The sequence below is a fragment of the Pipra filicauda genome, unplaced genomic scaffold (assembly GCF_003945595.2).
Source record: "Pipra filicauda isolate LSUMZ 115617 unplaced genomic scaffold, ASM394559v2 scaffold26_size5592650_pilon, whole genome shotgun sequence".
NCBI lineage: Eukaryota > Metazoa > Chordata > Aves > Passeriformes > Pipridae > Pipra > Pipra filicauda.
The window spans coordinates 2133241-2160484 of record NW_024104387.1 but is presented as its reverse complement, the minus strand read 5'-3'; the positions used below and the strand labels follow the sequence as shown (position 1 = coordinate 2160484).

Below are 27244 nucleotides of genomic sequence, written 5' to 3'. Positions count from 1 at the left end.
CCCACAGAAGTCAGTTGAAGGATTTACACTTATTTCAGAGGGCTTTGAAACAGGTCCATTGATATGTTCATTAATAATGGCATTAGGTGGTCAAAATTGGCAGCTTCAGGCTTGTAAATCTGAATATTATTTTAAATTTAGTTCCTAATCAAAGCGTTATAAATTGAAAGTGCTACTTATCTGCTGCCCACAACCTACCAATCTGTAACACCGATTCAGCAGAGCGTATTAATGCTACAAATATAAATTATCTTATGCCTTTTGAAATAACCACCACCTCACTGTACGGGTATGAGAAACACAAAACAAACAAGTAAACTGTGCTGGTTTTCCCTCAAGGTTTGTTTTATAAATAAATAATTAATCGGGAAAAAATGCATTCCAGAACAAATTAGAATTCTATGACCAGCTTGCTGTGCTCCCTTAAATATGCTACAAAATTATCAGACAAGTTTTCTGACTGCAGAAAAACCTCCTAAATCACATTAACCAGAGCACAAAGGGGGTGGCCTACATTTGCAGACTGAAGTTCCACACATATTCTAAGATTGTTCTGGTACAATTATGCTCTAACCACAAGCATGAGTGTGTTTAGCCAGATGGTTCTCAGAGGCAACTGAAAGTACAGTTAGAAATTTTCTTAATTCAATTTATTTGTATACCTAGTTGATCACAAACCAAAACATTTAACACAGCCCTTTGCTACAGAGTCTTTGGTAATTAAGTTCTTCACAGTCCTAAACCAGAGTGGTATCATGTTATTTGGTTGTGCTTTCATAGGTATTCTACTATTCAAACAGGATCATTCAGAAAGAAAACATAAACACTATCTGTTCAAAAGACTTAATATAATCCAATATTCAAAGGCCCGAATTTAGCAAACTTTAAGCACAGTGTTATGATGGTTCACAAGAAACCTTGAAGCACTGGGAGTGTATAGGAAACACCAAGAGGTTTTGAATTCTGCTATAACAGCATTCTAATTCAATATATTATAAATAGACCAGGGATACATTTAAGAAATCAGTATCCTTTAAATGTTTCTCTTTCCTTAAGACAATAGAACACTGTCCAGGTTGCATTTTCATTACTTTATTTCTACAGCAACCACAATTTTGGCATTATTTTTCTTTCATAACAAGACACTAGAACTAAAAACACAAAGGAAGAAAAAGCAAGAGCAGGGAAAACATATTTCTATAGAGACAATTCTCAATTGGTGTTAAAAGTTAATCATCTTCCTTTTTAGATGTCCCATTAAAAAAATAAAAGAGTTATATCTGGAAGAACATACCTATTGCAACTCAATGCAAAATTTCTGATGTGTTTCTCAGAAGCCTCTTCACTGTTACTGTGATGCTGAGATAATATTAACTTACAGGAAGGCTAATTGTGACTGCAAAATAATTTTTAACTTAATCAATGTATTTTGTGGTTATTTCCTCTCTATTAATTTTAAATAAACATCAATATTTCAATCTGTCTGCATCTGCAAAGATCTCGTGTATTTTTACAAGGGGTTTCTCAGATTTAGGTGTCTCTGGGCCAGGTTTTTAAAGAGATTTGGGATCCTTACTGTTGCAGATATACCTATGGCCATGTTTTCAAAAACATGTGAAGCATCTAGCACCCATTGACTCAGATATCTTACACTATTTTAAAAAATGAGATAGATGTGTCTGAATCATATAACACCACCTTAGAAGTTTTCAATTAATCTGACCCCGAGATAGTTCTTCATATAATGGACATTAGAGCCATGGAATACCTTCCTAAAAGATGCTTCTGGTTCTAAGTCTTATGTAGGTTCAAGGGCAGACTGGTCAAGTATTTGGAACAAGGAAGAGCCATCTATTTGTCTGATTCAAGATACACAAACCCCATCAGAGTCTGGAAGTCCCTGGAACTGTAAATAGAGGTGGAGATAATATTAGTGTGAAAGTATATGTTTTTCCTGTTCTTCCTCATTCCTGTGTGTCCATTTGTGATTCCTCCTGAGGTCAAATGGGTGTTTGACTGTTTTCTCTCCTTTATGCCAAAGATCTCCTTCCCATTTTTGCTCTGAGTACTTTTGCAGGAACTTTGGCCTTTCAGATACAGTACTTGATGATTTTTTTTTTTAAGATTTGTTTCCCCAGTATGGAAATTCATACCTATGGGTCAACCAACTGTCTTTCCTTAACATAGAAGTAGTTTCATTCACTTTTCTGATGTGAAACACTAGCAAGTGAACATGAGAACCTGGATCTGTGTGACAGTGTATACACCCTAGGCTTAGGGCTGACATGTTTCAGTCAAAACCTAAAGTTGGTCACTTTGAGTTTCCCACAGGTAACAAACTTAGAACAAAAAAAAGTTTTGGACTGCATACTTACAGTAACTTCTAAAGTACAACCATCAATACATTTTGCTATCACAATAATTTCAGGGTATCACAATAAAGAGAAACGTAAAGATAAATAGAAATATTGTTGAAGGACTGCTGTTGGACATGAGATATTTAGATATCACTTTCTAGAACTCAGTAGTACTTTTGTAACTTCTAAGTGGCATGGACTGCATTCACTTAAAAATTTTCAAATTCCTCCTAGGAGCTCTTCCATTATTGGCTGGATATCCCATAGCAAAGATGAGATTTTTCTGCTCTTGTGTACCTGCATTTCTGCATCTTGTGTTCTGCATTTAGGGGACCTCAGCACCTTACAGTAAAGCTAAGCTTGCAGTTTCAACTGTATCATGAACTCAACATATGCAGACAGAAGTCTGTATAAGATAACCAGCTTATATAAGAGAATGGATGAACATAAAGACAATGCATTAAAATGCATTTATATGGCAACCCTCACACACACTCTTTCACATTTCTTTCCTTATGTAAAAAAATATATATTTTTACTAAGTCAGGAACTCAGTATTGCTTTAGGTATAAATTAGTTTAGGAGGGACTTCCTCAGTTGTTTAACCAATTTTACAAGTCTGCACCTGCTATGACATGGCTAACAGTGACAAAAAAAAAGCACTTCTGGTAAAGCCTGAATAGGTAGAGATGACAAAAACACTACCTAGTTTACCAATTAACTTTCTGCTTCTCACACTATCTTTTAACCATTTCCTAGCTTCTAGCAGTCAGTCAAGACCATTAAACAAATATCATACATCGTGAGTTCTTGAACCACAGAAAATGAACTCTTTCAGAATTCCAGTGAAAAAGAACACATTAGTTTTGTTGTAAAAAAAAAAAAAATTACACAACTCAGAGGTTATTAATAACTATCACAGAAACTGAGTCTGTAAATGTTATAATGTTGAACAGGAGCCGAAGTCTTAGCTCTGGCAGTGGTGATGCCAGCTGGTCTGTAGGGTGATAAGTGATAAGTGAAGAGCTCTCTTTTTACAGATCATAGAAAGGGTTGGGTTGGGAGGAACCTTAAAGACCCTCTAGTTCCAACCCCTCTGCCATGAGCAGGGACACCTTCCACTAGACCAGGTTGCTCAGAGCCAGATCCAGTCATGCTGCAAGTGTTGGGAGTGAGCCTACTGGTAGAACACTTTTGTCCTTCATGGAGACTACTTCATTAAAACAAGTTGAACATTCATTCACGTTACATAGATCTTCAGTTTTCCTTCACTTCCAGACTTGAACTCCATATTGATTCTATGTGTTTAATGCATTCAAACATTTTACACAGACATAGCTGTCATAATGTAAATTTCTTATAGCAGATTCTCCTGATGAGTCATTAACGCCTGTATTTTGTCAAAGGTGATTTGCTGCTGATCACCACAGACTTTTTCAGTTGTTGTAACAATAATACAAAAAAGAGTTTTCTTGGTGTTTTTTATCTCAGTACACATGGAAGGGAACAAGAAGAGGAATAGTGAAAGAGCCTCACCTATCTATTAATTTAACTAAACTTTAGCTATGTGTGGAGACTGACTATGTTTTTTTCCATGTCAGCAGAGGGAGAATTCTCACTGTGGCCAGCTCTTAGCACCAAGTGTTGATACCTGTCTGATGGTGGGATATGCTATCTGAGAGTATGCAGAGAGGCCTAAAGTGCCTTTGTCAATCACTGTTATCTTGAAAAGCGGCAGACCACACCCTGATAGGATTAAGTATTTTTTTTAGAAAAATCCTTATGCTTAAGAAGTGGGCACCTTATCTTTGGCTGAAGTCTGATTGACCCAAAATTATACTATAGAATCTTGGAAGGTGAAGAAAACAACAACAAAATAGATGAGGGTTAATTAAGTTATTAATACATCCTGAAGTAGGAATCCTCTATTCACTACAGCCCCTAAAAGAACTTCCACAGTCATCCTGTGACTGTTACAGAATCTCAACAATATGTAGGCAAATGGGTCCTGTCACCAGAGGAAAGCAGCAAAGGTAAAAACCTTCTTTCAGTTTCAAATTAAAAGGAAATCTCTGATTCTTAAGGAATCTGAAAAAAAAAAAACAAACCACAGAATAGCTATGCCCATTTCATTCTCTTTACCTTCCTTAGTAAACCTGTTTGTATTCTTTTGATGTTGCCAATCAAGACTTGAAGTCTGTAAGTTTTCCCACATTTAGAAAAACTTAATTGCACAAACCTAATAAAATATCTGTATACACTACACTGACTTCTTAAATCCTGCAACTTGAGTACACCGCCTGCATATTAACAGCTCTCTCTTCCAGAGAGAACTACATTGTCTACTAAACAGTTACATCAAAGATCAAATCCCATAATTAAATTTCCAAGTACAGTGAACCTTAACTATAAATAATTTTCTGATCTCAGGGGTTAGAACTGGGATCTTATGTCAACAGAACACATTAGGGGCATATATCAATCTAGAGTATTTCCAAGTCAAAACAAATGCAAAAGATCTATCTTCACACATAGTAGTACGTTTAAAAATGTCGGAAATGTCAACCACTTACATACTTTCATATTATCCCTAATTAATACAAATTGCATTTAATTTCACATTTAGTAAAACATATTGCTGCCCAAAATAAGGACTATAATTTTTATCAGCAATTATTATTACTGATGTATCAACACAATTATTTAAATTCAATGTATATAGAGGCAGAATCCATGCAAGCATTTAGAGTTTTTGTTCCCTCTGTGCTTCTTCCCTAATTTTTGTGGCTTGGAGCCACTCCAGATGCTGTCTCTGACTTCGTGGTTTTGTATTTGAGATCTCATCTCCTGATTCATAGCATTCCTTGACTGACAAACAGAGTCAGATATGAAAACAAACAGTTACCTGTACATAATCTGTGCCTGACAGCTGTACTTCTAAGTTTTCCATTCATGGTGAACCTACTGTTTCAGACTTCACTCATTTCTTAGGTCTCTGAGTCACTGTGTTTACTGAGCTATTCAATAACTGGTGGCATATGTGATCTCCACACTGTAAGTTGCACTTCAGATTCAGAGGATTTTCCTTTAGTCCCTCCCCCTTCATAAACTAAATTATTTTAAAAAGAACAGGGGGTTTTGTATTTCTAAACTGATGTGCCTCCTAACTGAATGCAGAACACTTTCAAACTATTTTCCATTAGAGGTTCAATTTTTTTCTGATTTTAATGCACAGTATAATACCTTCATTGGTCAATTAAAATTGTTTGACTAGAAGTAAACCCTGTTATTATATGCTTTTTCAGTGTTTTTTTTCTTGTGTAATGTGGGGTGAATTATGTAAAACATACCAAACAGGATACTCTACAAGCTGCTACTTGTATGCTGCAAACAATCACAGTTTCACTGATAGACTGGGACTTAGCATCTTAAAATTCCTGTGGAAATCAAGTGCATTTTAAGTATTGGGTTTGATTATTTAATCAGACAACTTGCATTTTGCCCTGGCTAATTTGGAAGGCTGATAATATTTTACTCATAAAGTAATTGTGCACCTGTTGTGATGGAAACCTGCTCAAACAAATCTTAATAGATATGAGGATTCATTCCCAACATGTGTGTTAGCCTGTCATTACTGCTATCTATGGGGCAACAAATTTTAAGCAGCTACCAAACAGGTCTCAGGTTAATCTTGAATAACTCTTAAACAACATTTATGACAATATGTCTAATACTAAACTTTGTGGATTTATATCAATACAGACTAAGGTAAATATTAGCATATGTGGGTTACGCTAACAGTAATTTAAAGAAAAAAGGGTAAGAAAGATATGTTCATAATAATAGGTTTTCAGTGTTGAGAGCTAATGACAAAGAACCAGTTCTGATCAAGCTGCCTGCATATAAATCTATTAATTTTATTATCACAGAAGTTAATACCTATGATGAACTCATAGGATCAGGGCAGGCTATGTCTTTAATAGATTACTATTTCCTCTCTTCAGACAAATTTCTATGGAAACTGTTTCAATGCATCTCTCTCAATTTTCTTTAGAATTCATATATTCATATTAATTGATGGGACTCATTTTTATAAGGTTTTTGAAAATTTTCTCTATTGGAAAATCATGCTAGAACAAAAAATAAAATTGTAGAGAGTGGAAAAGAGATACATTATTTACTTTAATCCAACATAAATATTTGAGGGAGAGACAGAAGGGACATAGTGAATTGAGACCAATTCACTCACCATGTAAGGGGGCAGTATCGTGAATGACCTGATTGGAGCAAGGGGATCGTGATTAGCCTGAAATCACTTTCCTGTTGGCAGGAGGAGGTGAAAACAAGGAAAATGAGCCCAGTTTGGCTAGATCTGCCCTCAGGCAGAAAACTGTCAGATGTCATTGGTCAGATCTGAAGTGAGGTGACACAATAAAACAAATCAAGATATCTTGAAAAAAACACTGATAGTTAACCTCTTCTGAAAGGTCAATTTGTTTAGAGGGGACAAGGACAACCTTCCTTGTATTTCATCTTCTATTCCTCACTGAGCTTAGGCTTTTGAGGCACTAGCTGTGTCAGGTTGCACATTATGTTCCTGCTGCTCTCAGTTGCACGTGAGTTTACTAAACGTGCTCCTACTTCATTTTTTCTCAGTCCTAATGGTATGTCCCTCGAGTTTTACAGATGACATTTCTGACTTGCCTCTGGGTCCACAGTTTGTCAAGTTCCCAGTAAGATATTTTTACCTATTTCTTAAAAAAGAAAAAAAAACAAAACACTGGTATCTTTGATATCATCAGGATAACCTCATTACCATGCAATACCCACACATCAAGATCTCACTTCAAGACAGGACTTTCTATTCAGAAAGGGAGTTTAAAATCAACTGAAGTGAAAAGGATTGCCACAAAGGTTCTCATTAATCAGTGCCAAAGTTTGATGCTGTTCAGAATAGCGATATTTTGTGCAAGAGGTTTCTTACCAAATTAACTGCAAAGAATGTGGAGGATAGTGGCCAAAGTGCAGAACAGTTTTCATATAAGGAATAAATAAATACATTTTTACTTTTCCACCCAGAGAAGAGACAACTGAGTGTAGTGCAACAGAGAAGATGAACAGGGAACAGCCAGTCCCTATTCACTGTAATACAAGATCTAGGGGACATCTACAAGGTGCTAAGTTCAAATATACAGCATATTGCTAACTGCTGAGCTTATCCCCACAGACTTCACAGCTGTCTGTTAAAGGGCTCAAAAGTGATTGGACATGTTCATAGATGATAATTCTAACAAGGGTCATTAAACCCGAATGTACCACCTCTGAATCAAGAAGGCAATTAATCATATTCTGTGGGAAATTGGAAGAGTACACTGAAGAAATATTACTGTATGTTTGTCCTTTGGTTACACGCTTCCTCAGGTTGCTCAGTATCCACAGAGAGAGAATGCTGCAGGACAGTATGTTCTTTGTATTTGACACTTAAAGTTTTCCTTAATATGAAATACCTGTAACAAAAGACTGATAAAGTACATGTAGAGGTCTCCCCAGAATCCAAATTGATCAGAAAATTTCAGTCTTTTCATAACTATGCCTATATGTATTTTTCTAGATAAATGCTGACATTCATCAATTTGTTAGAATTTGACTTTATATATCTACAGCAACAAAAAGCCAAAAGCACTGCAGTGTGATGAAACACGAGAAATGGAGCTTCCACTCTTGTTTTAACAGTGCAAACTCCTACATATGCATTTGCTTTTTAGTAAGAAGTCGTATATTTGTCTTCAGTAGGAGTTTTATTTTGCTAAAGGTAAGAAGCTTCGTTGGTGACTAAGGTGGGATTTGAGTCAAAAGGAAACTTGTCACTGACATCCACTATCTGAAGAGAAAGGGGTAAGTTCCAGGTAGTGACACATACTTCAACACAGAAACCTTTCTACTACAGATAAAGACTCTGTATTTATTAAACAAAACAATAACTGGTATAATGAATATATACATATATATACACTAACAAAACAACCTACCAACAGAAGAAAATGGCATATTTTTGAAGAAAACCCACTTGTAATTTTTAGTTTATAAGCAACCCTTTTTCTGCTAAAATAGATTAGAAGGCATCTGAAAATAAACACATTTTAATACCGTACATTTTCTTGTCACTATTTGTAAAAATGAAGAATGGATCAAATTCCAGAAGGCAGTCTGTACTAATGTGCCAAATAAATATATTGCAGTATATTAACATCGTTATCCATCTTATTCCTTTTTCTCACGAACAGTTGATATTATTTCTTACTACACTATTTGGGACACAGTTCCACAGAACCCAGCATATAAGCGAGCTCTCATACTGATTTCAGTGTAGTACAGAGTTCATACTTTTAGCCCTGAATTGTTAAGCTTAGAAATATACACTAACAGGGTAAAAAATATATAGATATATGTGGTTGCAGTAAGTATAAAATTCATTATGTGCCTGGAAATAAACGGCATGCATCCTGGTTATTATTTTTTATAAAATATACTCAACAATGTAGAGAACTTGATTTATGTGAAAGGTTGATTACAATGTAATTTATAGTTGTGGAGTTTTAAGAACTAGAAATGGTAATAGTCATTAACTTTTAACATTAGAAGCAGGCATGATCATGATAGGTGCCACTGAAATACAACCCTCTGACTAAAAGACTAGAGCAACAAAAAATGTTTGGGGTTTTTTTGATGTGATAAATACAGCTTCTATCCTTCTGAGATTTACATGCACATAATTTAAATAACAGCACTATGTACAGTGAGCAGTCCCACTCCCTTCCACAGAACTATCCTCTGTCTGTATGGTTTGGGGGTATGTCTTTTTAAATCCAGAATCTGAAGAACCATATTTCAAATCAAAAAAAGTTAAGACATAAGACAGCACAGTTTAATCTATTTCACACTGGTGATTAGTCAAACTAATTGTGTTGGTACCTTGATCATAACAAATATATACAATGGGGCTTGGTAAGCTTAACCAAAATATTTTTATTTTGGAATCCATTACGTTCTTCAAGCAAATCAGGCTAAAGTGCATGCAAACATTAACTGTTGAAAGTGCTTATGAAATATTCAGTCATTCAAATTTAGAAGGTCAGTTTAGACCTGGAAATGTAGCCTTTGTGTCATGTTACACAAAGTGCTAATGACTGGAGTAATGGCAAAACAAAAGCATCACTCTGATTTGGAGAGCTACAACACAAAGCTAAACATATCACTTCATTGGATCATGGCAATAAATTCAAGAAACCTTTATAGCCTGTGGTATATTTCTAATCAGGACCAATTTCTTAAGGATTTGGGTGTAGGGGTTCTGGGTTGTGCTATTCTGTTGGATGTTTTCATTGGTTTCACTAATTGGAACCAGTTGATCCTTTTCCCTGTGTATTGATTTTTTAAATCCTAGCAGTTAACAATGATTCTAATGTATCATAACATTTTAGACCTTAATCATATAGTGGGGCTTCTGCTTGTAGCTTTTGTTTGAGTTTTAATTAAGAAGACCTTGTGTCTCAAAGCCCGAGCTGGGTTTTTAATTGCTAGTATGTATATCACACAGACTTCAAAAGAAATAAAATACGTTTATAACTGAGAGCACAAAGGAGAGCTTTGAAATGTCTATAGCCATACAAAGTGACATAATTAAAAACCTCTGAGTGTCTCTGTGATATAAGACTTATATATATTTATTTATACATATTTATGAGGCAGACTGCTATATACCCTTGGACTTCATGAGAAAGAATTTTCAGCAATTATACTGAAAAATAATTACTGCAAATTCAGACTATAGTGTTGATCAGGGCTACAGAGAAACAGGTTTTATTTTCCTCAAAATGACCTTCACTTGGTTTGATATAGTGCATCAAGAAACACCTGAAAGCTTATCTGTGAAGACAAATTTTATAAAATAGAAGGAAAAAATAACATTTTAAAATTTTTCATAAACCATGCTTAAAAAACAAATGAATTCACTTGTAAAAAAGGAGAACATAAACTTTCTCAAGGATTCATTCATGCACAACTCTCTCCAAGACTATTCCAGAAATGGATAGTGTTAAATTACTAGATCCAAACAGTTGTGCCTCACTGTCCTCTTCCAGTCACTAATACACACCAAAAAAATGCTCCTAGAAAGCACCTCTTTGAGTCTCCTCTGTTTCCTTATACGAGGGACAAATATCCTTTCCAAAATTGTTTATAGTATATCTTAGAAGGAGACTATCAAGTGGGTGAAGTTTCTTCACTTTGCTAAATTCAACATTTCCTAGGAAACAGGAATGCTGCTTCCCACCTACCCAAATATTTTGAGTCCATTAAATGTGCACATGTCACACAAAACAGGAGATTTAGGCTCTTATTGATAAAGTAGCAAATATAAAAGGAGAAGGAATAAGCACAGGATTCCACATAATGGAAACAACCTTCTGTATTGGATAAAGCTATGGACACCAATCACTCACCTCCCCAAAATAGAGTATACTGTACAAAGACAGCATGTGACATTCAAGTCACAATGCCTATAAATACAGATAGTTCCAGTTGTAAGCACCACCAATGGAAGCCAGAGGACTAACCTGCAACACAGTAGCTGGTGACCCAGGAGTCACTCTTCTCTAAGGCTGCTAGACCAATTCTGACCCTTTCACGATAACATCATTGCTTAAGTTACTTAAAGACTGACCTTTCTTATTTGATCTTCAAAGACTCTGTGTGCTGAGAAAGACCATTGCGGGCTATTTCAGTAGGACAACTGCCTGATGCATGCAAGACTATGCTATTCCAGAGATTTATATTTGGAACAGAAACAGAAAACTTAAAACAGACTCTGTATAGTGATAAATGATGCTACTCTGCCTAGCTGTGGCTGCTGAAGAAAAACCAGATAACTAAGCAACAGAAATACATGCAGTGAGGGAGGGTGAGGACAGAACTCTGTGCACCCAAGTATCTGAAAATACAGAAAAGAGTCCTGCATCACTTTGTTTATTCAAATACATAATAACAACAATTAGAACAAAAAGTATTTCCTGATCCTAGTTTTTATAAAAAAAAGACCCAATACTGCAAAAGCTGGACGTAAGCCTAACAAATTGTTTGTATACCTTAAATAAATCTATTTGCATGTGCACCCTGGCAAATAGCACATAATCAAATTATTTGTATAGGCAGTTCTGGTTGGTTTTTTTTTCCAGGTGAGCAGGGCATTTAACTCAGCTCAACTGCTTCACAGATCTTTGAAAATTTGACCTATGAGTTTCATTTATAAACATATCAAATGAACAAGCAGACTTATTTAACCACTGGAATTTGGCTACAAAGCATTCTGCCAAATGCTCCTCAGAGTTTCATGAAACCTCCCTGAAGTCAATGGCTTGTTTGGCTGGAATTCAAGGAAGAATCTGGACCATTATCAATAACTGAAATCCTAATAAAGAAACTCAGAAAAAGCAGTTTTACAAGTGAAGCACACTATGCAAAAGTAATTGTGAACAGGAACAATCCCACACTGAGAAAAAACGAATTATTCACTGTTTGTTACTTTTGTATTGGCTTCTATTGTTTGAATTAATAGATATAGTTTATAATTATGTCTTGATTAACACTATTGTGTTCTAAATATAGAAGGTAAAGCAAGAAAATACCATTTTTATTTGTTTCTCTCAACCAATTATCTTTTCTTCTCGTCTGTGTGCTTCCCAAACATGAATAGAAACAGTTTGTGTCAGTGGTACTTTTTTTTTTCTGCTTTCATCCTTTTTTCTGGCACTGATTCTTAGTGAGCTGCCTTCCCACAACCAAGATGCCAGTCTTTCACTGAAGGGGGAGAGCTGTAGTTGTGCAGACACAGAGGAAGAATATGTGCTCAGGTTATCCTTAGTGAGAACAACGCCTTCTCTCTAAAATAAACAACTCCCGGTAACAGTCAGTGCAAAGAGCAGTTCCTCACAGGACCACACCTTGCTTTCTTATAATCAAGATTTTTTTTCCTCTAATGAATTCATCCATTTATTTTTACTACATCGCTTCATGTCTTTAAGTTAGGTTCTCAGTAATACGAGCAGAAAGTCTGCAGAAAAGCCAAAAATATCAGCCAATTAAATAAAATTATTTAGAATCTAACAGAAATTAAGGAAAAATATATCTGCCCTCCCAGAGACAACAGATTTTCAAATGTAGTTTTTTCAGACCTCATCATGCCCTGCCAGTTACACAGCTGAAAATTCAATCAGCACTATGGAAATGAACTTCATGATTTTGAAATCTACCACCTTGGACAATGAAAGAATTTATTTTAAAGTATGCTTCTTTGGTGAATTAAAAATTCTCTCTGGTTCCCCTACTTCATTTTTTTCCCTTCATGTAATCTTGTTTTCATGCTGCCATGATTGTTGATTTTTTTGGGTTTCCTTCTTTCTGAGATGATTTTTAAGGTACACAAATGCTGATATGAGCTAATACTCAACTATTAGGTAAATAACAATTCTATCAGCTGGAGGTAACCAACCTGAGGACAGCAGTTAGGCCATGAATTTGGGAAACCAAAGGGAATGAGTTCAACTTCAGACCTGCCACTACTCCTGCTATGTAACTGTGCATCCAGTTTTCTTCTTGCACAAAATGACACCAATGTCTTTGTCAAGAGTTTCGAAGTGTAAAGCACAACACAAGAGCAACCATCCTTTATCTTCCACGTTGGTGCTATTTTGCAAAAAGTTTACATGCAGTTGCAGCAGCAAAGATTCATTATTGCATCTTGCTGGAAGCCATCTAATAGCATAGATGAATATTGCAGACATTGTGACAACTTAAGGACAGGTTACACAGGAAAAGAGCTGTGGAAACTAACTGAATGACTGTCAACCCATAAATCTGGTGAGTCTAATCTGATGATCCTTTTTATACAGCTAATAAGTTATTCCCTACCCAGAAAGGGTAGTTGAATGAGTTGAAAATTCTTCCAAATCTGAGTGAGAATGCTTTGTAGGTAGACGAGAAAAGGGTTAGAAGCAAGAACTCTACCCATTCACTCAGCAGAGATTACATATGCTAAGAAAAGAGGGGGAACAACATAAATCCAGAAAAAACAAAGGGTTTTTTTCAATAAATGAAAGCTCATTAAAAAGCTTTTTGTGCCATATAAAAGAATAAAGAACATTATTCTGCATTGTTAGAGATCCCACCTCTTTTAAATTTGATTCGCTAATAGCATTCAAGTAGTTTCTATTTAAAGACTAAGTAGCTATATTTTGCAATTAATGGACAATAACAATTGAACAAGCATTCAACATTTTTCACACTATTAAGAGACAATATGGCTTTAAATAGAATGTGATTTCAAGACATAATTTTGGGGGATTTTATCACAGCCAATTTTAACATGTTCCTGTAAAATTGTATACTATCTTTCTGCCACTGATATTACTATAGGATTTCTTACTTGCTTAACATACATACATTATCCTAATTCTGCCAGAAAAATCAGGAGAATCCAAGAGATTTTTGATCCTGAAGGAACTAGTTACAACTTACTTATTAAAAAGGGCCAATCTTTTGTCTATTTGTATATTAAAAAAAAAATTTAAGAAAATTGTGCTATCTTAAATTTCCCTGGTGGAAACTTGAAACCCTAAGAATCAATTTTCATCAAATAGAATCTTTTTTTAACAGTAAAGATTTATTAATATTATGAGCATAATTCTTTGTCTCCACACCTTAGTTGCAATTTAATAAAATTATACAACTGAAGAGAAATTAATCTTAGGTACTTTGTGTATTCCTCAAACATGCCTTATGTTCCCTTCTCACAGCACAAAAACCCCACCTTTTAGATTTGTTGTTTAATCAATAACACCGAATTTCTTCTCACTAAGGAAATCCATGGAAAAATTGACGGGTAGGGAAAAACACTTCAAGTTTTCTACCTAATACTTAATTGTCAAGAGAATTCCACTTTTCCTAGCTTGGTAGGTTCAACAAATCATGAAAATATTGGAACTTATTGTCCATATATACAATAAAACTTGCACTGGTTTCAGTAGGTCCCAAATTTCATCCAGAGCTGCTCTTTCTCTGCAGAAATGGAATTAATATAAACAAATGCTTTTTTTTTTTGCCAGTTTTGAATGAAATATTTAGAACAGTAATCACACAACTACCCCCTTTTATAATCTGAAAGCAGTTTCTACATATAATTTATGCAACTGGGAAAAAGCAGTACCAAGTACTCATAACTCCATGTTTCTTCCTCTTCCTCTGCTCAGAGATATATAGCTCATGTCAATGAACTAATGTAACTAACCTGGTGTTTGTGATAACATCCTTGATACTGCCTATAACTGATTATGACATACTCTATTTTTTTTGGCAGACTCATCCATCATTTTGAAGATAAACATTAAAAACCAGAGTGAGTTGACTAATAAGAGGAAGGCACCCTCTAGTTATGATAGCTATTTCTATTATTTTTTCTGAACTTTCAAAAATCTTCAATCCCCTTTTTAAAATATATGCAAACATTTAAAATTTGATCTAATCAGATACCTTTAATTTCACCAAGGAGATCACTTGTGTTTAATTTTTCCATCTTCTCCTTCCAGTCTTTAGAAAGTAGCTTTTCCATACAGGATGAATCTATTCAAAAAAAAAAAAAAAAAAAAGAAAGAAACAGAATTATCAAATATATCCTCACATATCAGGAAAACAGGTGCCACCTTCATTTTAAAACTGTTCTTCCTGTACCAGTTGAATGATAGTTTAGAAGGGAAATGAACTTGCAGCCAAACAGAGTTCTTATTTAACTGCATTTTAAATCCGAAGTAATTCCCCTGAGGTTAATGGAGTTACTATGGATTTAACAAGGGTCTAATTGAAAGAAAAACCTAGTTGAGGATTTATGCATGCTAACTGCCAATTTACATGCATAGATTGCCAATGTATATCTGAATTCTGTCTTTTTCATTTGAGAATGATTGTACACTTGAAATTATACATGAAGATTTAGTAGCTTTTTTTGGAAATTTGGCACACAGTGACATCTGAAACCCATTTTTATACCCATGTCAATGCAAAAGTTATTCATGTAATGTCTCCATGGAATTCATAAAAGCACTCTACATATTCGATGTTCACAGTATCAGGAATTTTCTCAGTACACTATAAACAACATGCAATGATTAGAAGAGAGGCTTTCGTAATATGAAGTTCAGAATACATTTCAAGTTGTTACCCCAATCTGGGAGGCCTTCTGTAGGCAAAACTGTCACTGAAGTCATTACACTTTGGAGAAAGTAGAAGAGGCCTTAGTAAGTTTTCTATGATCAGACCCCAATTCCACCACAAAATTTGATACTGAGGATAACAGACTTCAATAAATTCTAAAGTTTTTTCAGTTCCTAAATTAAACTAACTGTCTCTGAAGCCTAAATCATACATAACCTTGCAGACAGCTTACAGAAGGTGACTTTTAATATGGGAATTTTTATGAACGGAGCGTACAAGCCTACAAATTCTCCTGAAGGGAGCCTACAAGAAAGATGGAGAGAGACTATTTACAAGAGCATATAGTGACAGGACAAGAGGTAATGGCTTCAAGCAGAGAGTAGGTTTAGATTAGAATTAGGAAAAAATTCTTTACTGTGAGGGTGGTGAGGCACTGGAACAGGTTGCCCAGAGAAGTTGTGGGTGCCCCATCCCTAGGAGTGTTCAAGGCCAGGTTGGATGAAATGCAAAGCAATCTGGTCTAGTGGAAGGTGTCTCTGCCCATGGCAGGGGGATTGGAACGTTAAGGTCCCTTCCAAACCAGGCCATTCTATGATTCTGTGGTTGATGTTGTGTTACAGATTTTTATGACTTTGGGAACCACAATTCAGATTTATAAACAATTACCAAGCAAACTCTGCAAACAATTGAACACTTATTTTTCCTTCCCAGTTAGCAATAACAGAATTTCTGTTGAACTTTGTTCATTTACTTTCATCTGTAGAAAGACTCATCAACAATGTTTATGTTAAACTCCTTGGAAACCCTTAGGCTCAGTTTTGCAAGATATCAAAAACATTATCTGAATGTTCCCAAAGCAAATCTTTGCAGAAAGCCTTCATTATAAGACTACACATCACTCTGGGTGGTGTTGAGCACATCACTCCTTAAGGCATACACTGGGAATAGCCACACACCTTCACTTGCTAGAAACTCTCACAGCAAGGTGCCACTTGTGTTAGGAGAAGAACAATTCATACAGTGCTTTCTAAATAGCTAATAAGATTCCAAATTTTGATAATTTTAGTACTGATCCCACTCCTGTCACTTAGGAATTAACATTAGGTTGTACAAGAAGGAAGAATTCAGTCTAACTTGTCTTCTGGTAAATTACTGGCAGATTAAGGTCAAATCGTGGCTCAAATTCCCGTGTCAGCAGTCTCAGCAGAAGCACTCACACAAGTGAAAGCAAAAGCAAAAGCAAAAAAGCCCAGATTTAAGAACGGCAACACAGATCATTTCATTACAACGGGTAACAGTTTGTTCCACCTCAGAGGATTCCAAAAATACTCAGAGGGAGGAGAAGCATTCAAACAGGTCACAAAAGGAGGAGTTAAAGCTTTAGGGAGAAGTTTAAAGAAAAAAAGGTCATATGGCCAATCATATTTTAGGGTGCAAGTCATTTCAGTCTAAAAATTCACATTAACATCGCTCATTTGAAATAAACAAACAAACAAAAAACCCAAACAAAACAAAAACCAGCTGAAAACAAACCAAACTGTAACTACCGAAAGATCAAAGATCAGGTTTTAATTGCAACACATTTTCACTGTGCAAGCCTCCATGGAAAGACAACGCAGCTCATAAATATTTTTGAAGTAATATTTCAGCAGAAAAGCTAATTTATTTACTAATTATATCTTTCTGTGAAAGAGACAAAATTAAGGAGCTGTAAGTTGCAATAGGCAGTGTTAAAATACTTGTTATATAATAACAATTTACTTTTAACAATAACAGGCACTTATTACTTTTATGAGTTCTGGCCTGATAATAGGAGAATCAAGAAATAACCATCAATTACCAATAGAACATTATAATTTGTCCTTTTTTGTGATATCATGATTAGTTTAAAAAGACGTTTCTATGTTTCTCCCCTGCCAAAATTTCAGACCCCTCATCCCTGAAAAAAAAGATCTTTAGAGTTTTATTTTGATGTTTGCTATAAATTATGTATTCTACTGCTTTTACCTAAGATATTGTCCTCAATTCACATAAAGAAAAAACATTTCATTTAAAAAAAGAAAAAAAAAAGAGGTAACTAGCATATTACAGTAGTTGAGAAAATACTTTCCTCAAAAGCACTTGTTTTGTTTCTTCTCTTATCGTTCTTAAGAACACGCATGTAGTATTCTTATATTATGTAAGGAAAAAAAATACATTTCTGCAGACAGACTGAGAAAGAACTAGAATGAAAAACAGGTCTATTTGTGTGCCTTCTTTTTGATATAATCACATTTCAAGTTTGAATTTTTATCTCTATAAATGACTGAAAAATTCCTTAAGAATGAGTTCTTTTAACACCCTTATCTTATTCAAATTCTATGTTCTAGATCTGACCACACAATTTATAGCTACTGTATTTTGTTTTTGGGAAGATTACAAAATGATTACACAATGAGCCTTTTAATAAACTTTTTCATAACATTGTAAAAATAGCTCTCTTGAAATCCTGTAAATTTTCAATTAGCATGTTTATTCTGCATAATTTTTTAGAATTTAAAATAATGATATGTGTCAAAACTCTCTGGAGGTCTTCCACATTAAATACAAAACCAAATATAAAGGCTTATACTTGAAAGGCATGTCTCCCTTCAAGTTCTGTATTCTGTGTTCACAAACACATTTTGAAAAGGATTGTGAATCAGAAAGGGATTTTTCTTATTTCTGTACTGAAAATTAATTTTTACAGACATATAAAATCTACAAAGATATCTTCTGACATCAGTAAAATGTCTTCATCCATATTGATTCATTTTCTGATTTGATTCAATATAGAAACAAAACATCGACTTGGAATCCATCACTGAACATTGAAGAAAGAAGCCCAAATTCACATCTGCACTGCATCACTCTCCCTGCACTGAGGCTCTGCTTCAGCACTATTCCAAAACCTTGTGGATCCTGACATTTTCAAAATTCAGGGGTATTCTTGCTAAAGACAATTATAAAGAAGCAATGAAAGAAATTAGCATTTATACATTTTTAGCTCTTCTCACTGACTTTATAAACCACAGTTATGCTTATGCCACAAAATAGCATATTTTCTACTGGCACATGTAAGATCAAACTCATGAAGTTGCGCTGGAGCAATTTCTTTTATGAAAAACACGCAGCTTCTCATCCTTTATATTCTCTTGTGAACTAGAAAAAAAATTTCTTTCAAGGACAGCAAACAGGTTAAGTATAATTATGATGACTAAATTAAATCATTGAGTATTATTTAATATCATGGTTTGTTACATACTTAGTTAGCAATTTTAATTGTAAACTAAAGGAGTTTAAAGTACTGTGAGAATCTTGTTAGACATGACAGTTCTGAAAAGGTGAAGAGAAGAGGATGTTAAAAGATATATAATCAGGGGGAAAAAAAAAAGCCAAGGGAAAAAAACCTAGGTGTTAGCTGAAAAGGATCTCTTCACAATGACAAAGCATCGATGAAAAGAATTAACATTTGTCCGTTGGGTAATCAATCAGTCATGGAATGGATGGAATCCAGCTCTTTGTTGCACGACCGGTGATGAAGAACGAGCGTGTTAGCTATCACAGCCAAGCTCTCAAGTTCTTCTGACTGAATGAAAGTCATCTTGTTTGAATCAAGAGTAGCTTTTGCCTCTTGTCTCATCCTTATTCTCCCCTTTTTTTCAGGTTTTTTTTGTGTGTTTTTTTTTCTTTTAATTTCACTTTTACAGTCATCAACAAGTTACCAACCCCAGCTATATCTTACATGAATACTGTATGACCTTACAGTGGCCTGCACCTATCCTCATTGATTTTGGGGGGTTGTTCCTTTTTTTTCTTTTTAATTCACTGAAGTAGCCTCCTATTACTTTCTTTGAAATACAGACACAAAAAAAAAAAAGACGTTCATGCCATGTGTGAGTTTTTGTTTTTTATGGTAAAGTCATACATAAAAGAAAACCTAAATGTGAGAGTGCAGCAGCAAAACTTCAAAGCACTGACTGTCAGACATTATTATTTCAAATCAGCTTTGACTTTTTGAGACTTAATAAAACACTATAGTACAGACTGGCATATTTATAACATCTATACCAGTGATCAACTGAACTGTCTTATTCTTTCTACTGTGCAGTGCCTTGTTATTTCTTTTATAATAAGCTTCCCTCAAAACATGTTTAACAATACTGCAAACTGATAATTATTAATGATATGAGTTCTAAAACATGACTTGTTTTGCATACAATTCTTTTTGAATGCATACATTACTTTGTGACAGAAGACAAAAGCACATTGATTTATTAATAATGATTGCAAATGCATGGCAAGTTCATAAGCAATAGAGAAATATAATTCAGTCAAAGTTATAGAGGTATAGGTGACATATTTCTACGTGCATCTGAACTCTTACATCTCAAGGAAAGAGGCACTGGAAAAGACAAGGTAGAGGATTTAGAAGAGAAATCAGGCATGCTGCAAGAGAAATTGTTCTAAAGCATGATCAGATCCTCAGCAGGAGGAAGATATAGTTCCTTTCTGCATTTTAGAAGAACGATAGTACAGACCTAGAGGCATCTTTGTCTCTATTTCAGGACTATAGTCTGTAGTTATATCCCATTATAATTCAGTAGATATTGCTAAACATAAAAAGATCTCATTTTTGCAGGGTTTTGGACTACCTAACACTATGCAAGTTCCTTCATCTCTAATGTTCTATATTCCCAAATCTACTCTCATTACGTTTATTTGCCTTCAGCTCCAGGGGAGACAAAAGGTGTCCTTTGGATCAGCTTTTGTCAAATAAGTTCAAATGCCTCATTCAATTCTGTATAAGAAAAACAGCACAAGTGGAATTAGCCTGTCAGCATCTATGAAGCATTTGTTAGAGAAAAAGTATTGTGTGGGTTTGGTTTTTTTTTTCTTTGAAACAATGTTAAATGAGGGTATGAACTCCTTGTGACAGACATTGGCCTACCGCGCTGGATTCCTTCCCCAGAAGAGCTGCTTTTTTCCCCCCAAACCAACTAAACTGCAAATAAGCATTAAAGTGACTACCATTTCTTGGTCTGCTTCATGTTGTACCTTTGCATATCTCACCACATGCTCCATGTGCAAACGGGGTTTTTTTTCAAGTGAGTGAAGCTAAGTACATGGCATCTAAAATAATAATACATCATGGATCTGAAAGAGCCATACTTGTTTCAATATTCTTCATGGGATACTAAATCCTCTTCAGAGTAGAAAAATCAAAATTAAATCAGTACTTTACAAATATTTCTGAATAAAAGTCAAGCAGAATTTAGATTTACTCTAGTCAATGTTTGTTGCTTACAATTAAACTGAAACACCAGGTCCATCAGTGCTATTATTAGATCCATTCACAAAAATTGTGAATTATTCTGAAAACTAAGTATATTTTTTAAGATCTAGTGTTTTAATAAACTTGTGCTGGGACTTTTGATTAACTGATCCATCTCTGAGTACATGACAACAGCTTGCTTATGCGTCTCTTGTGAGTTCACTGCCAATCAGATTTCCTTGAGATAAAGAACCACCTAGTACAGAACTAGATCGTAAAAATATTTCCTAATTTTCATGCTTCATACTGTGTATTTTAAAATTATATGCAAACTCTAACATTTCAGTATCAAAGGGAAAGGCAAAAGGTTAATTTAATTCACTTTGAAAGAACACAATTTTATAATCTTCTAACAATCCAAAATTAAATTAAGGACTTTATGTTTTCATTCACTATTTGAAAAATAAAATATAATTCAATCGTGACTATTAGAAACTTAACTGCTGGATGGAACTATCTATCCTGTTTTATTCCAAGGATGTAAAGTTTGTTACTAAAATAGATTTTTTTTTTTGTTGCCATAGTTACTTTTTTTCTTCTTTCAAGCACAAATTATCCTTTTCTGTTTCAATAAACTTTAAATAAAAGAAAAGGAGACAGTAACAATACAAAACTAATCAAAACTCAGCCTGAAGGCTTAACACACACAGTTGCAATGTATTGCCACTGTCTCTTGTTCACAAGCAGCTTGGCTCCAATCTTGCTTTCAGTGGAGCGGCAGGTCAGGGGAATCTCATCTCATCCTTCTCAATTTCCATACTATTCTCATACTGTAATTAATTGTCGTGGTCTATCAGAAAATTAAAATATAAGGCATTTCAGCATGTTGTTAGCCAGTGAACTTATCTCTCTGGCCAACTTTTCAAGAATTTCTTGATTTAATAAACTTTCAGAAAACAAGTTCTTGAAAAAACAAAAATGCAATCACAACTCAAAAATGAGCAAAGTGACATTTAGAACAGGACGACAAGCTAATCCCTTTTGCTTTATTTATTGCAAAATACAAATAAAATCAAATCACTCCTAAATTCTATATCTTGCTTAGGATGTTAAGGAGACAAATAATCCTGGCCATTCACTTACTCCCTCCTCTCATATTGACTCTTTCCTACCCAGGTAGTATTGTAAAAGAAAAAAAAAAAAGGGGGGGCGGGGGGATAAACACTGCAAACAAGCAAAAACAAACAAACAAGTAAAAAAGGCAAAGAATCCTTCCTAAATAGAATCATATGCAAAAGGCAGTCAGCTCACAGTAGATGGAGCAATGATGGAAATGCAACTGAGATCTGACTACCTAACACACAGTTTTGTTTAGGACAGGGAACCAAGCAGATCTGCCAATTGCTGTACATTTTTTCACAGTGACAAGATTTCCACAATATGATAAAATTAGAACTGTAAGAGCTTGGAGAGCTCTCTTAACTTTTAATTAAAACTCTCCAAGCTCACTAAAAATAATTAGGCATTAAAATGTTCTGGTTTTCCTCTGAATTCATTTGCACTACTTGAATGGTCTAGATCTTGCATGAAACAACAGACATTCTAAACAGAAACACTGGAATTAAACTGGGGGTAATTTTCAGACCTGCTTTCTGTGATGTGGCTACTGGGAAAAACTGTAGAGTCTGAGCCTGTACCAATTCTGCCTAAAATGGCTTGCTTGAACAGGAATTCTCTAGTGCAAAGAGCAGAATTCTGTTCAATGCAAAACTCTAGATAAAAAGGAGTTTGAATTTCATGGAAAGAATAACCCAAGATACAGTTCTGACCTTTATTTTTATTTATTTATTAAAAAGCAGGACCTTTAACCTTGCAAATGTTTTTGTTCTCTTAAAATAACTCATACAATGCTATATGCCACACTATTTTTAGAAAAGCAACAAGAGAAAGCATGCTTTTCCCATACAGCAGGGCACTGATATAAACATCAACACAGATGCTCTGTGAGAGAGAGCTGGACTTCTCAAGCACTTGATCATTAAGGAATGCACCAACTGTTTTAGATAATCTCGTGCCAGCTCAAATTCTGCTCCACACTCCCCTTTGGGAGTGGCAAATCTTGTCCTGCTCCTAATTTTTCATTTTACTCACTCCTCCATTCTTTTTTTTCTCTTTTCCCCCTGGAACAGAGGGAAAAAAGCATTGTGTGCCAAGCAATGCAAGACTAGAATCACTTCCCCAAACAGAGCAAAACTTTTAGACAATTAACCCTCCCCTCTTCTTTCAGATAAATTACTAAGTATAAAATGCAATCTGTTTCCTTTGTTTACTCAATATGAACAATTTGTAAATGACTCAAGGATAAAATTCAGAAAATGTTGTGCTAAATTAGAACCATTATAAACATGCTAATGACTGCTCAACTAAAACATGCAGGATCAGTGTGAAGAAATATATTTAGTTCCTGTGAAATAGAGTTGTATTGCCTCAGAACTATTTGGTCACTTAATTGTATATGATTACTTCAGGAAAATGTTAATTTCATGAACACTGCACTAGACAATACACTATGTATGTCAAAAGGAGTTTTCTCAAGTGTCAGTGTAATTGCTTGGATGCAATGTTTTGGCATATTAGTAGAAGAGAAATATCTTTTAAGTCTATCAAAATTACATGTACATTTCATTCCTCCACTTAAAATTTCCCTTCCATGATAAGCTATATTTTAATGTTAGATTGGCTGTATTCATTGAAGGCATTACCTTATTTGCATTACAATCATAGTATACAGTATGTTGTACGAATACACGTATCCCCTAAGTATGTGTACCTCTATTTACTTCCCAAGTGAACATAGAATACTGGCAAGAGAAAACATCAGGCTTAACACAACAGCAATCAGGGATAGACAACTTGCTTGTAATCACTCGCCAAAAGATTTTATAAACTGATATAAAAAAGGAGAACTACAGATTTATTTTCCTGTTTCTCACTATGCACACACGAGCAAAGTAACTAAACCTATAGCATTTGCAATATTTGTTGTTTTGCAAAAGGAGAAAGTTGTGCTAATGGAAGCAGAGCTCAATCTTCATTATTTTATTTGCCTCCACATCTTCACATTTTTCTATATTGACCAGTTCTAGAAAATCTTTTTTTCATACCTCAGAGTGGAAAAGAATGACAGCCAATAAGTTAGCTAGAACTCACCAGCATAGCTCCATCATAGTCTACTTAGTCTTAAAGAGATTTGAAATTTCTCCCAATATTTGGCCTAATTACTCTTTCTCATAATCTCATATGTCTGTACCTTGTTATAGTCCTTTTATAACCCTAAACAATTCACTCGCATCTTTTGCATCCACTCCTCTCAAACACTTCCAAACTGAAATGACATTCTTCTCCTTATTCCTCAAACTATTGAGAATTTAATCTTTAAATCTTTCTTTGTTAAACTTCTCTGGAAAAATCATGTATCATATGGTCTTTGGACATGGAGTGTCTTTCTTTTAAAAATTAATTTCCCTAGTAGCTCAAGAAGTTGCAGATGGCATGTCCACCTCTGCTCAGCTGCATTCTAAACCCAGTCACTGAATTCATTTTATTAAAGACATGGGGGCAGATTTTCTTTCTCTTAAGATTGCACAACTCTCCCAGATTCTTATATCAAGCTGAAAAAAGCAGAGGATCCCATCTCAACTTAAGAAATTATCTGGACACAAATAGATATTTGTGTTATTGAGTATTCTCCTATCAAGTGCAATGCCAATTAATTATTGCATCTTTTAACAAGGTAGAAATTCTGTAAAATTAATATGAAAAGATCAGTCAAAGTTTTGAGGAGTAAAAGCATCTTAAACAAAAGGTAATACAAAACCACAATAGTGTGGAGGCTTCTTCACACCAGGTTAGTTTCAGGGAGCTGAGGGAATGGGAGTGAGGGGACTTCCTGAAAAGGAAGAAAAATCAGTTTCTATTAAACTGATTAATGTTCCTTGCAAAATTTGTGACACCAGATGATTTAGTAACAAAACATGAATGATTCAAAAGACATCTATTTTGTTCCCCAAATCATGTTCTACTCATTACCCTAATAATGCAGTAATAAACATCTGTTTAAAGATTTGAAGGCTTCTTAATATTGTGTATAAAAATCTTAACTCAGCTCTTACATAAAATATTCTGAAATTAAAACAATTGTATAACAAAAAGAATTTTTCATGAGAAATCCTTAAGCATTTTTGAATGTAAAAGTGTAATACAAAGAAAGCAAAATAATATGCTCTTGATTTGAAATGACTTCAAACAAGGATGCAAAGGAATGAAAACAATAGCTAGAATCTCCTCTCTATTACCATTTCTGAAGGTCTCTATGGCACATGATGCAGTCTCTTCCAGGACACTACAATACACTGACAAAATCAGTTCTGTAGCCCCTTTTTTATTAATACAATTTTGACTTAAACAATCATATTCTATATAAATAAAAATACAGATCAAGTAAGACTTTCCTGAGCTAATTCCAACAAACAGAGCTTTAAAAAGTTTACAAACCTCACAAGTCATAGATTCATAGAATCATTTAGGTTGGAAAAGAACTCTAAGATCATGGCATCCAACCATTAACATAATACTGCCATGGGTATATATTTCAGGAATAATAGATGGCTTCTTACAAATCTTTGCAAAGATTTAAGAAAAGAAGGAACTAATATCTTCAAGAACAATATTCTAGCATTTTCACTTCCCTGTATACATGGAGCAGAAAATTAGTCATCATTTTTTCATATAAAAGAATATTATTAATTTTGTAAAGTCAATGAATGGAAAGATATAGAAATCTTAGAATTACAGTTACCCAGGAAATTCTAATTCAGCCCCCCTGTACTTTATGATATATTCTCTAGGTATTTTTTTAATTAAAACAAAAAATGTGCCAAATTTTTGTATGGGATTCTTGCTATATTCAGTACATGGGATAATCACAGACAAAGGCATAAACTGGAACTGCAGAGCAAATGAGGCTTTTGCCCATGCAGTCATTGTCTATATTTCATTGCAAAAGTTCAAAGAAACTAAATGAATGAGGGAGGGAACTGCAGAGGAGAAATGATGGGTCGCAGTTTCATTTTCTGGGAGCTCAATTTAAAAAAACTTGGGGTTTTATTTGAGGAACTGCTGAACATTCACAGCTGCAGCTGTGTCAATGTAAAGTCAATGTAAAGATTGAGGCTATAATATATATAACTATATATAAACTGCTGCACAAAGTGAGGTCCCCCGGAAAAGAGTCAGGGCCTAACACCTCAAGCTGAACAACCAAGAAATCAATGTTTTTAAAGTCAAACTCTTAGTCCCACACCTGTGAAGCTGGCATACTGAGTACACTTTTTTCCCTCTTTACAAAAGTTTGGAGAAGATAATTTATTTGTAGCACATTTACAGAACATGCTGAAAATAACACAAGCCAATTTTGTAATATCCATGTCTTCAGAGCAGAGCTCAAATGACAAGCAATTAATAGGCATTAAGGTTTCAAACTGACCAGTAAGGACATAACAAGCTACTGGATAGTTTCACATTCGTGGAGGATCATCCTGTCAGTGAACTGGATGAATCAGAAATCTTTCTTGAGGAAAAAGTATTGCTTAATCATGTAAGAAAATCATCTACATTGACACAAAAATTGTTTTAATTTTAGTATATTTTAAGTTCTGTTGAGTAACTGAAGAAAACTTTCACCAGTTGGGAAGACATGGGGCAAAACGAAAAGTTTTAAAGCACAGGTTTAAAACTTTAAAGCAGACTTCTATAAATTAGATTTAGTGGCCAGATTTGGAAACAATGGCAATTTGAAGGGTATTGATCTTGCCTAATTAAAGACAGAGCGAACAGGAAATATTTCCTGCGCGCTGCACTTCACCAACCAAAAGCGCTCGTGATAATAGAAGTGTGCATGTTGCACCCTGTCCTAGTGCAGCAAAACAGGATAAGCCCCTTTTGCTCTCCTGACAGAGCAGATCTTGACATCCCCCATGTACAGGTTGACAGACCTGTGTAGGTTCCCCTGTTTGCTTGGAGCAAGTGCTGTCACACTGCTGTGCACTAATGGACCCTGTGTTTCACAGTAGAAAATAATTTTTGCCACCAAAACTGGCGGAAAAATGAATCACCATAAGCATCTTCCCAAAATATGTAACACAGTAATACAATCAATATCAGAGCCAAGAACATGAAAGTCATTTGTAAACTGAGAGATTTAATAATACTTAATCTGCTACCCAAAACGTTAAAACATATTCAGTACAATTAAATCTTCATAGCTACGTAGAAG

General features: G+C 34.8%; 1 protein-coding gene across 2 annotated transcripts in view; it reads right to left on the bottom strand.

Moving 5' to 3' along the window:
- SOX6 (SRY-box transcription factor 6) overlaps nt 1-27244 on the bottom strand; it is a 239648-nt gene that overhangs the window by 151370 nt on the left and 61034 nt on the right. For both annotated transcript variants that reach the window (XM_027737189.2, XM_027737190.2), the window contains exon 4: nt 14940-15029. In XM_027737189.2, coding sequence (XP_027592990.1) covers nt 14940-15029 — 90 coding nt within the window. The remainder of the gene's footprint in view (nt 1-14939; nt 15030-27244) is intronic.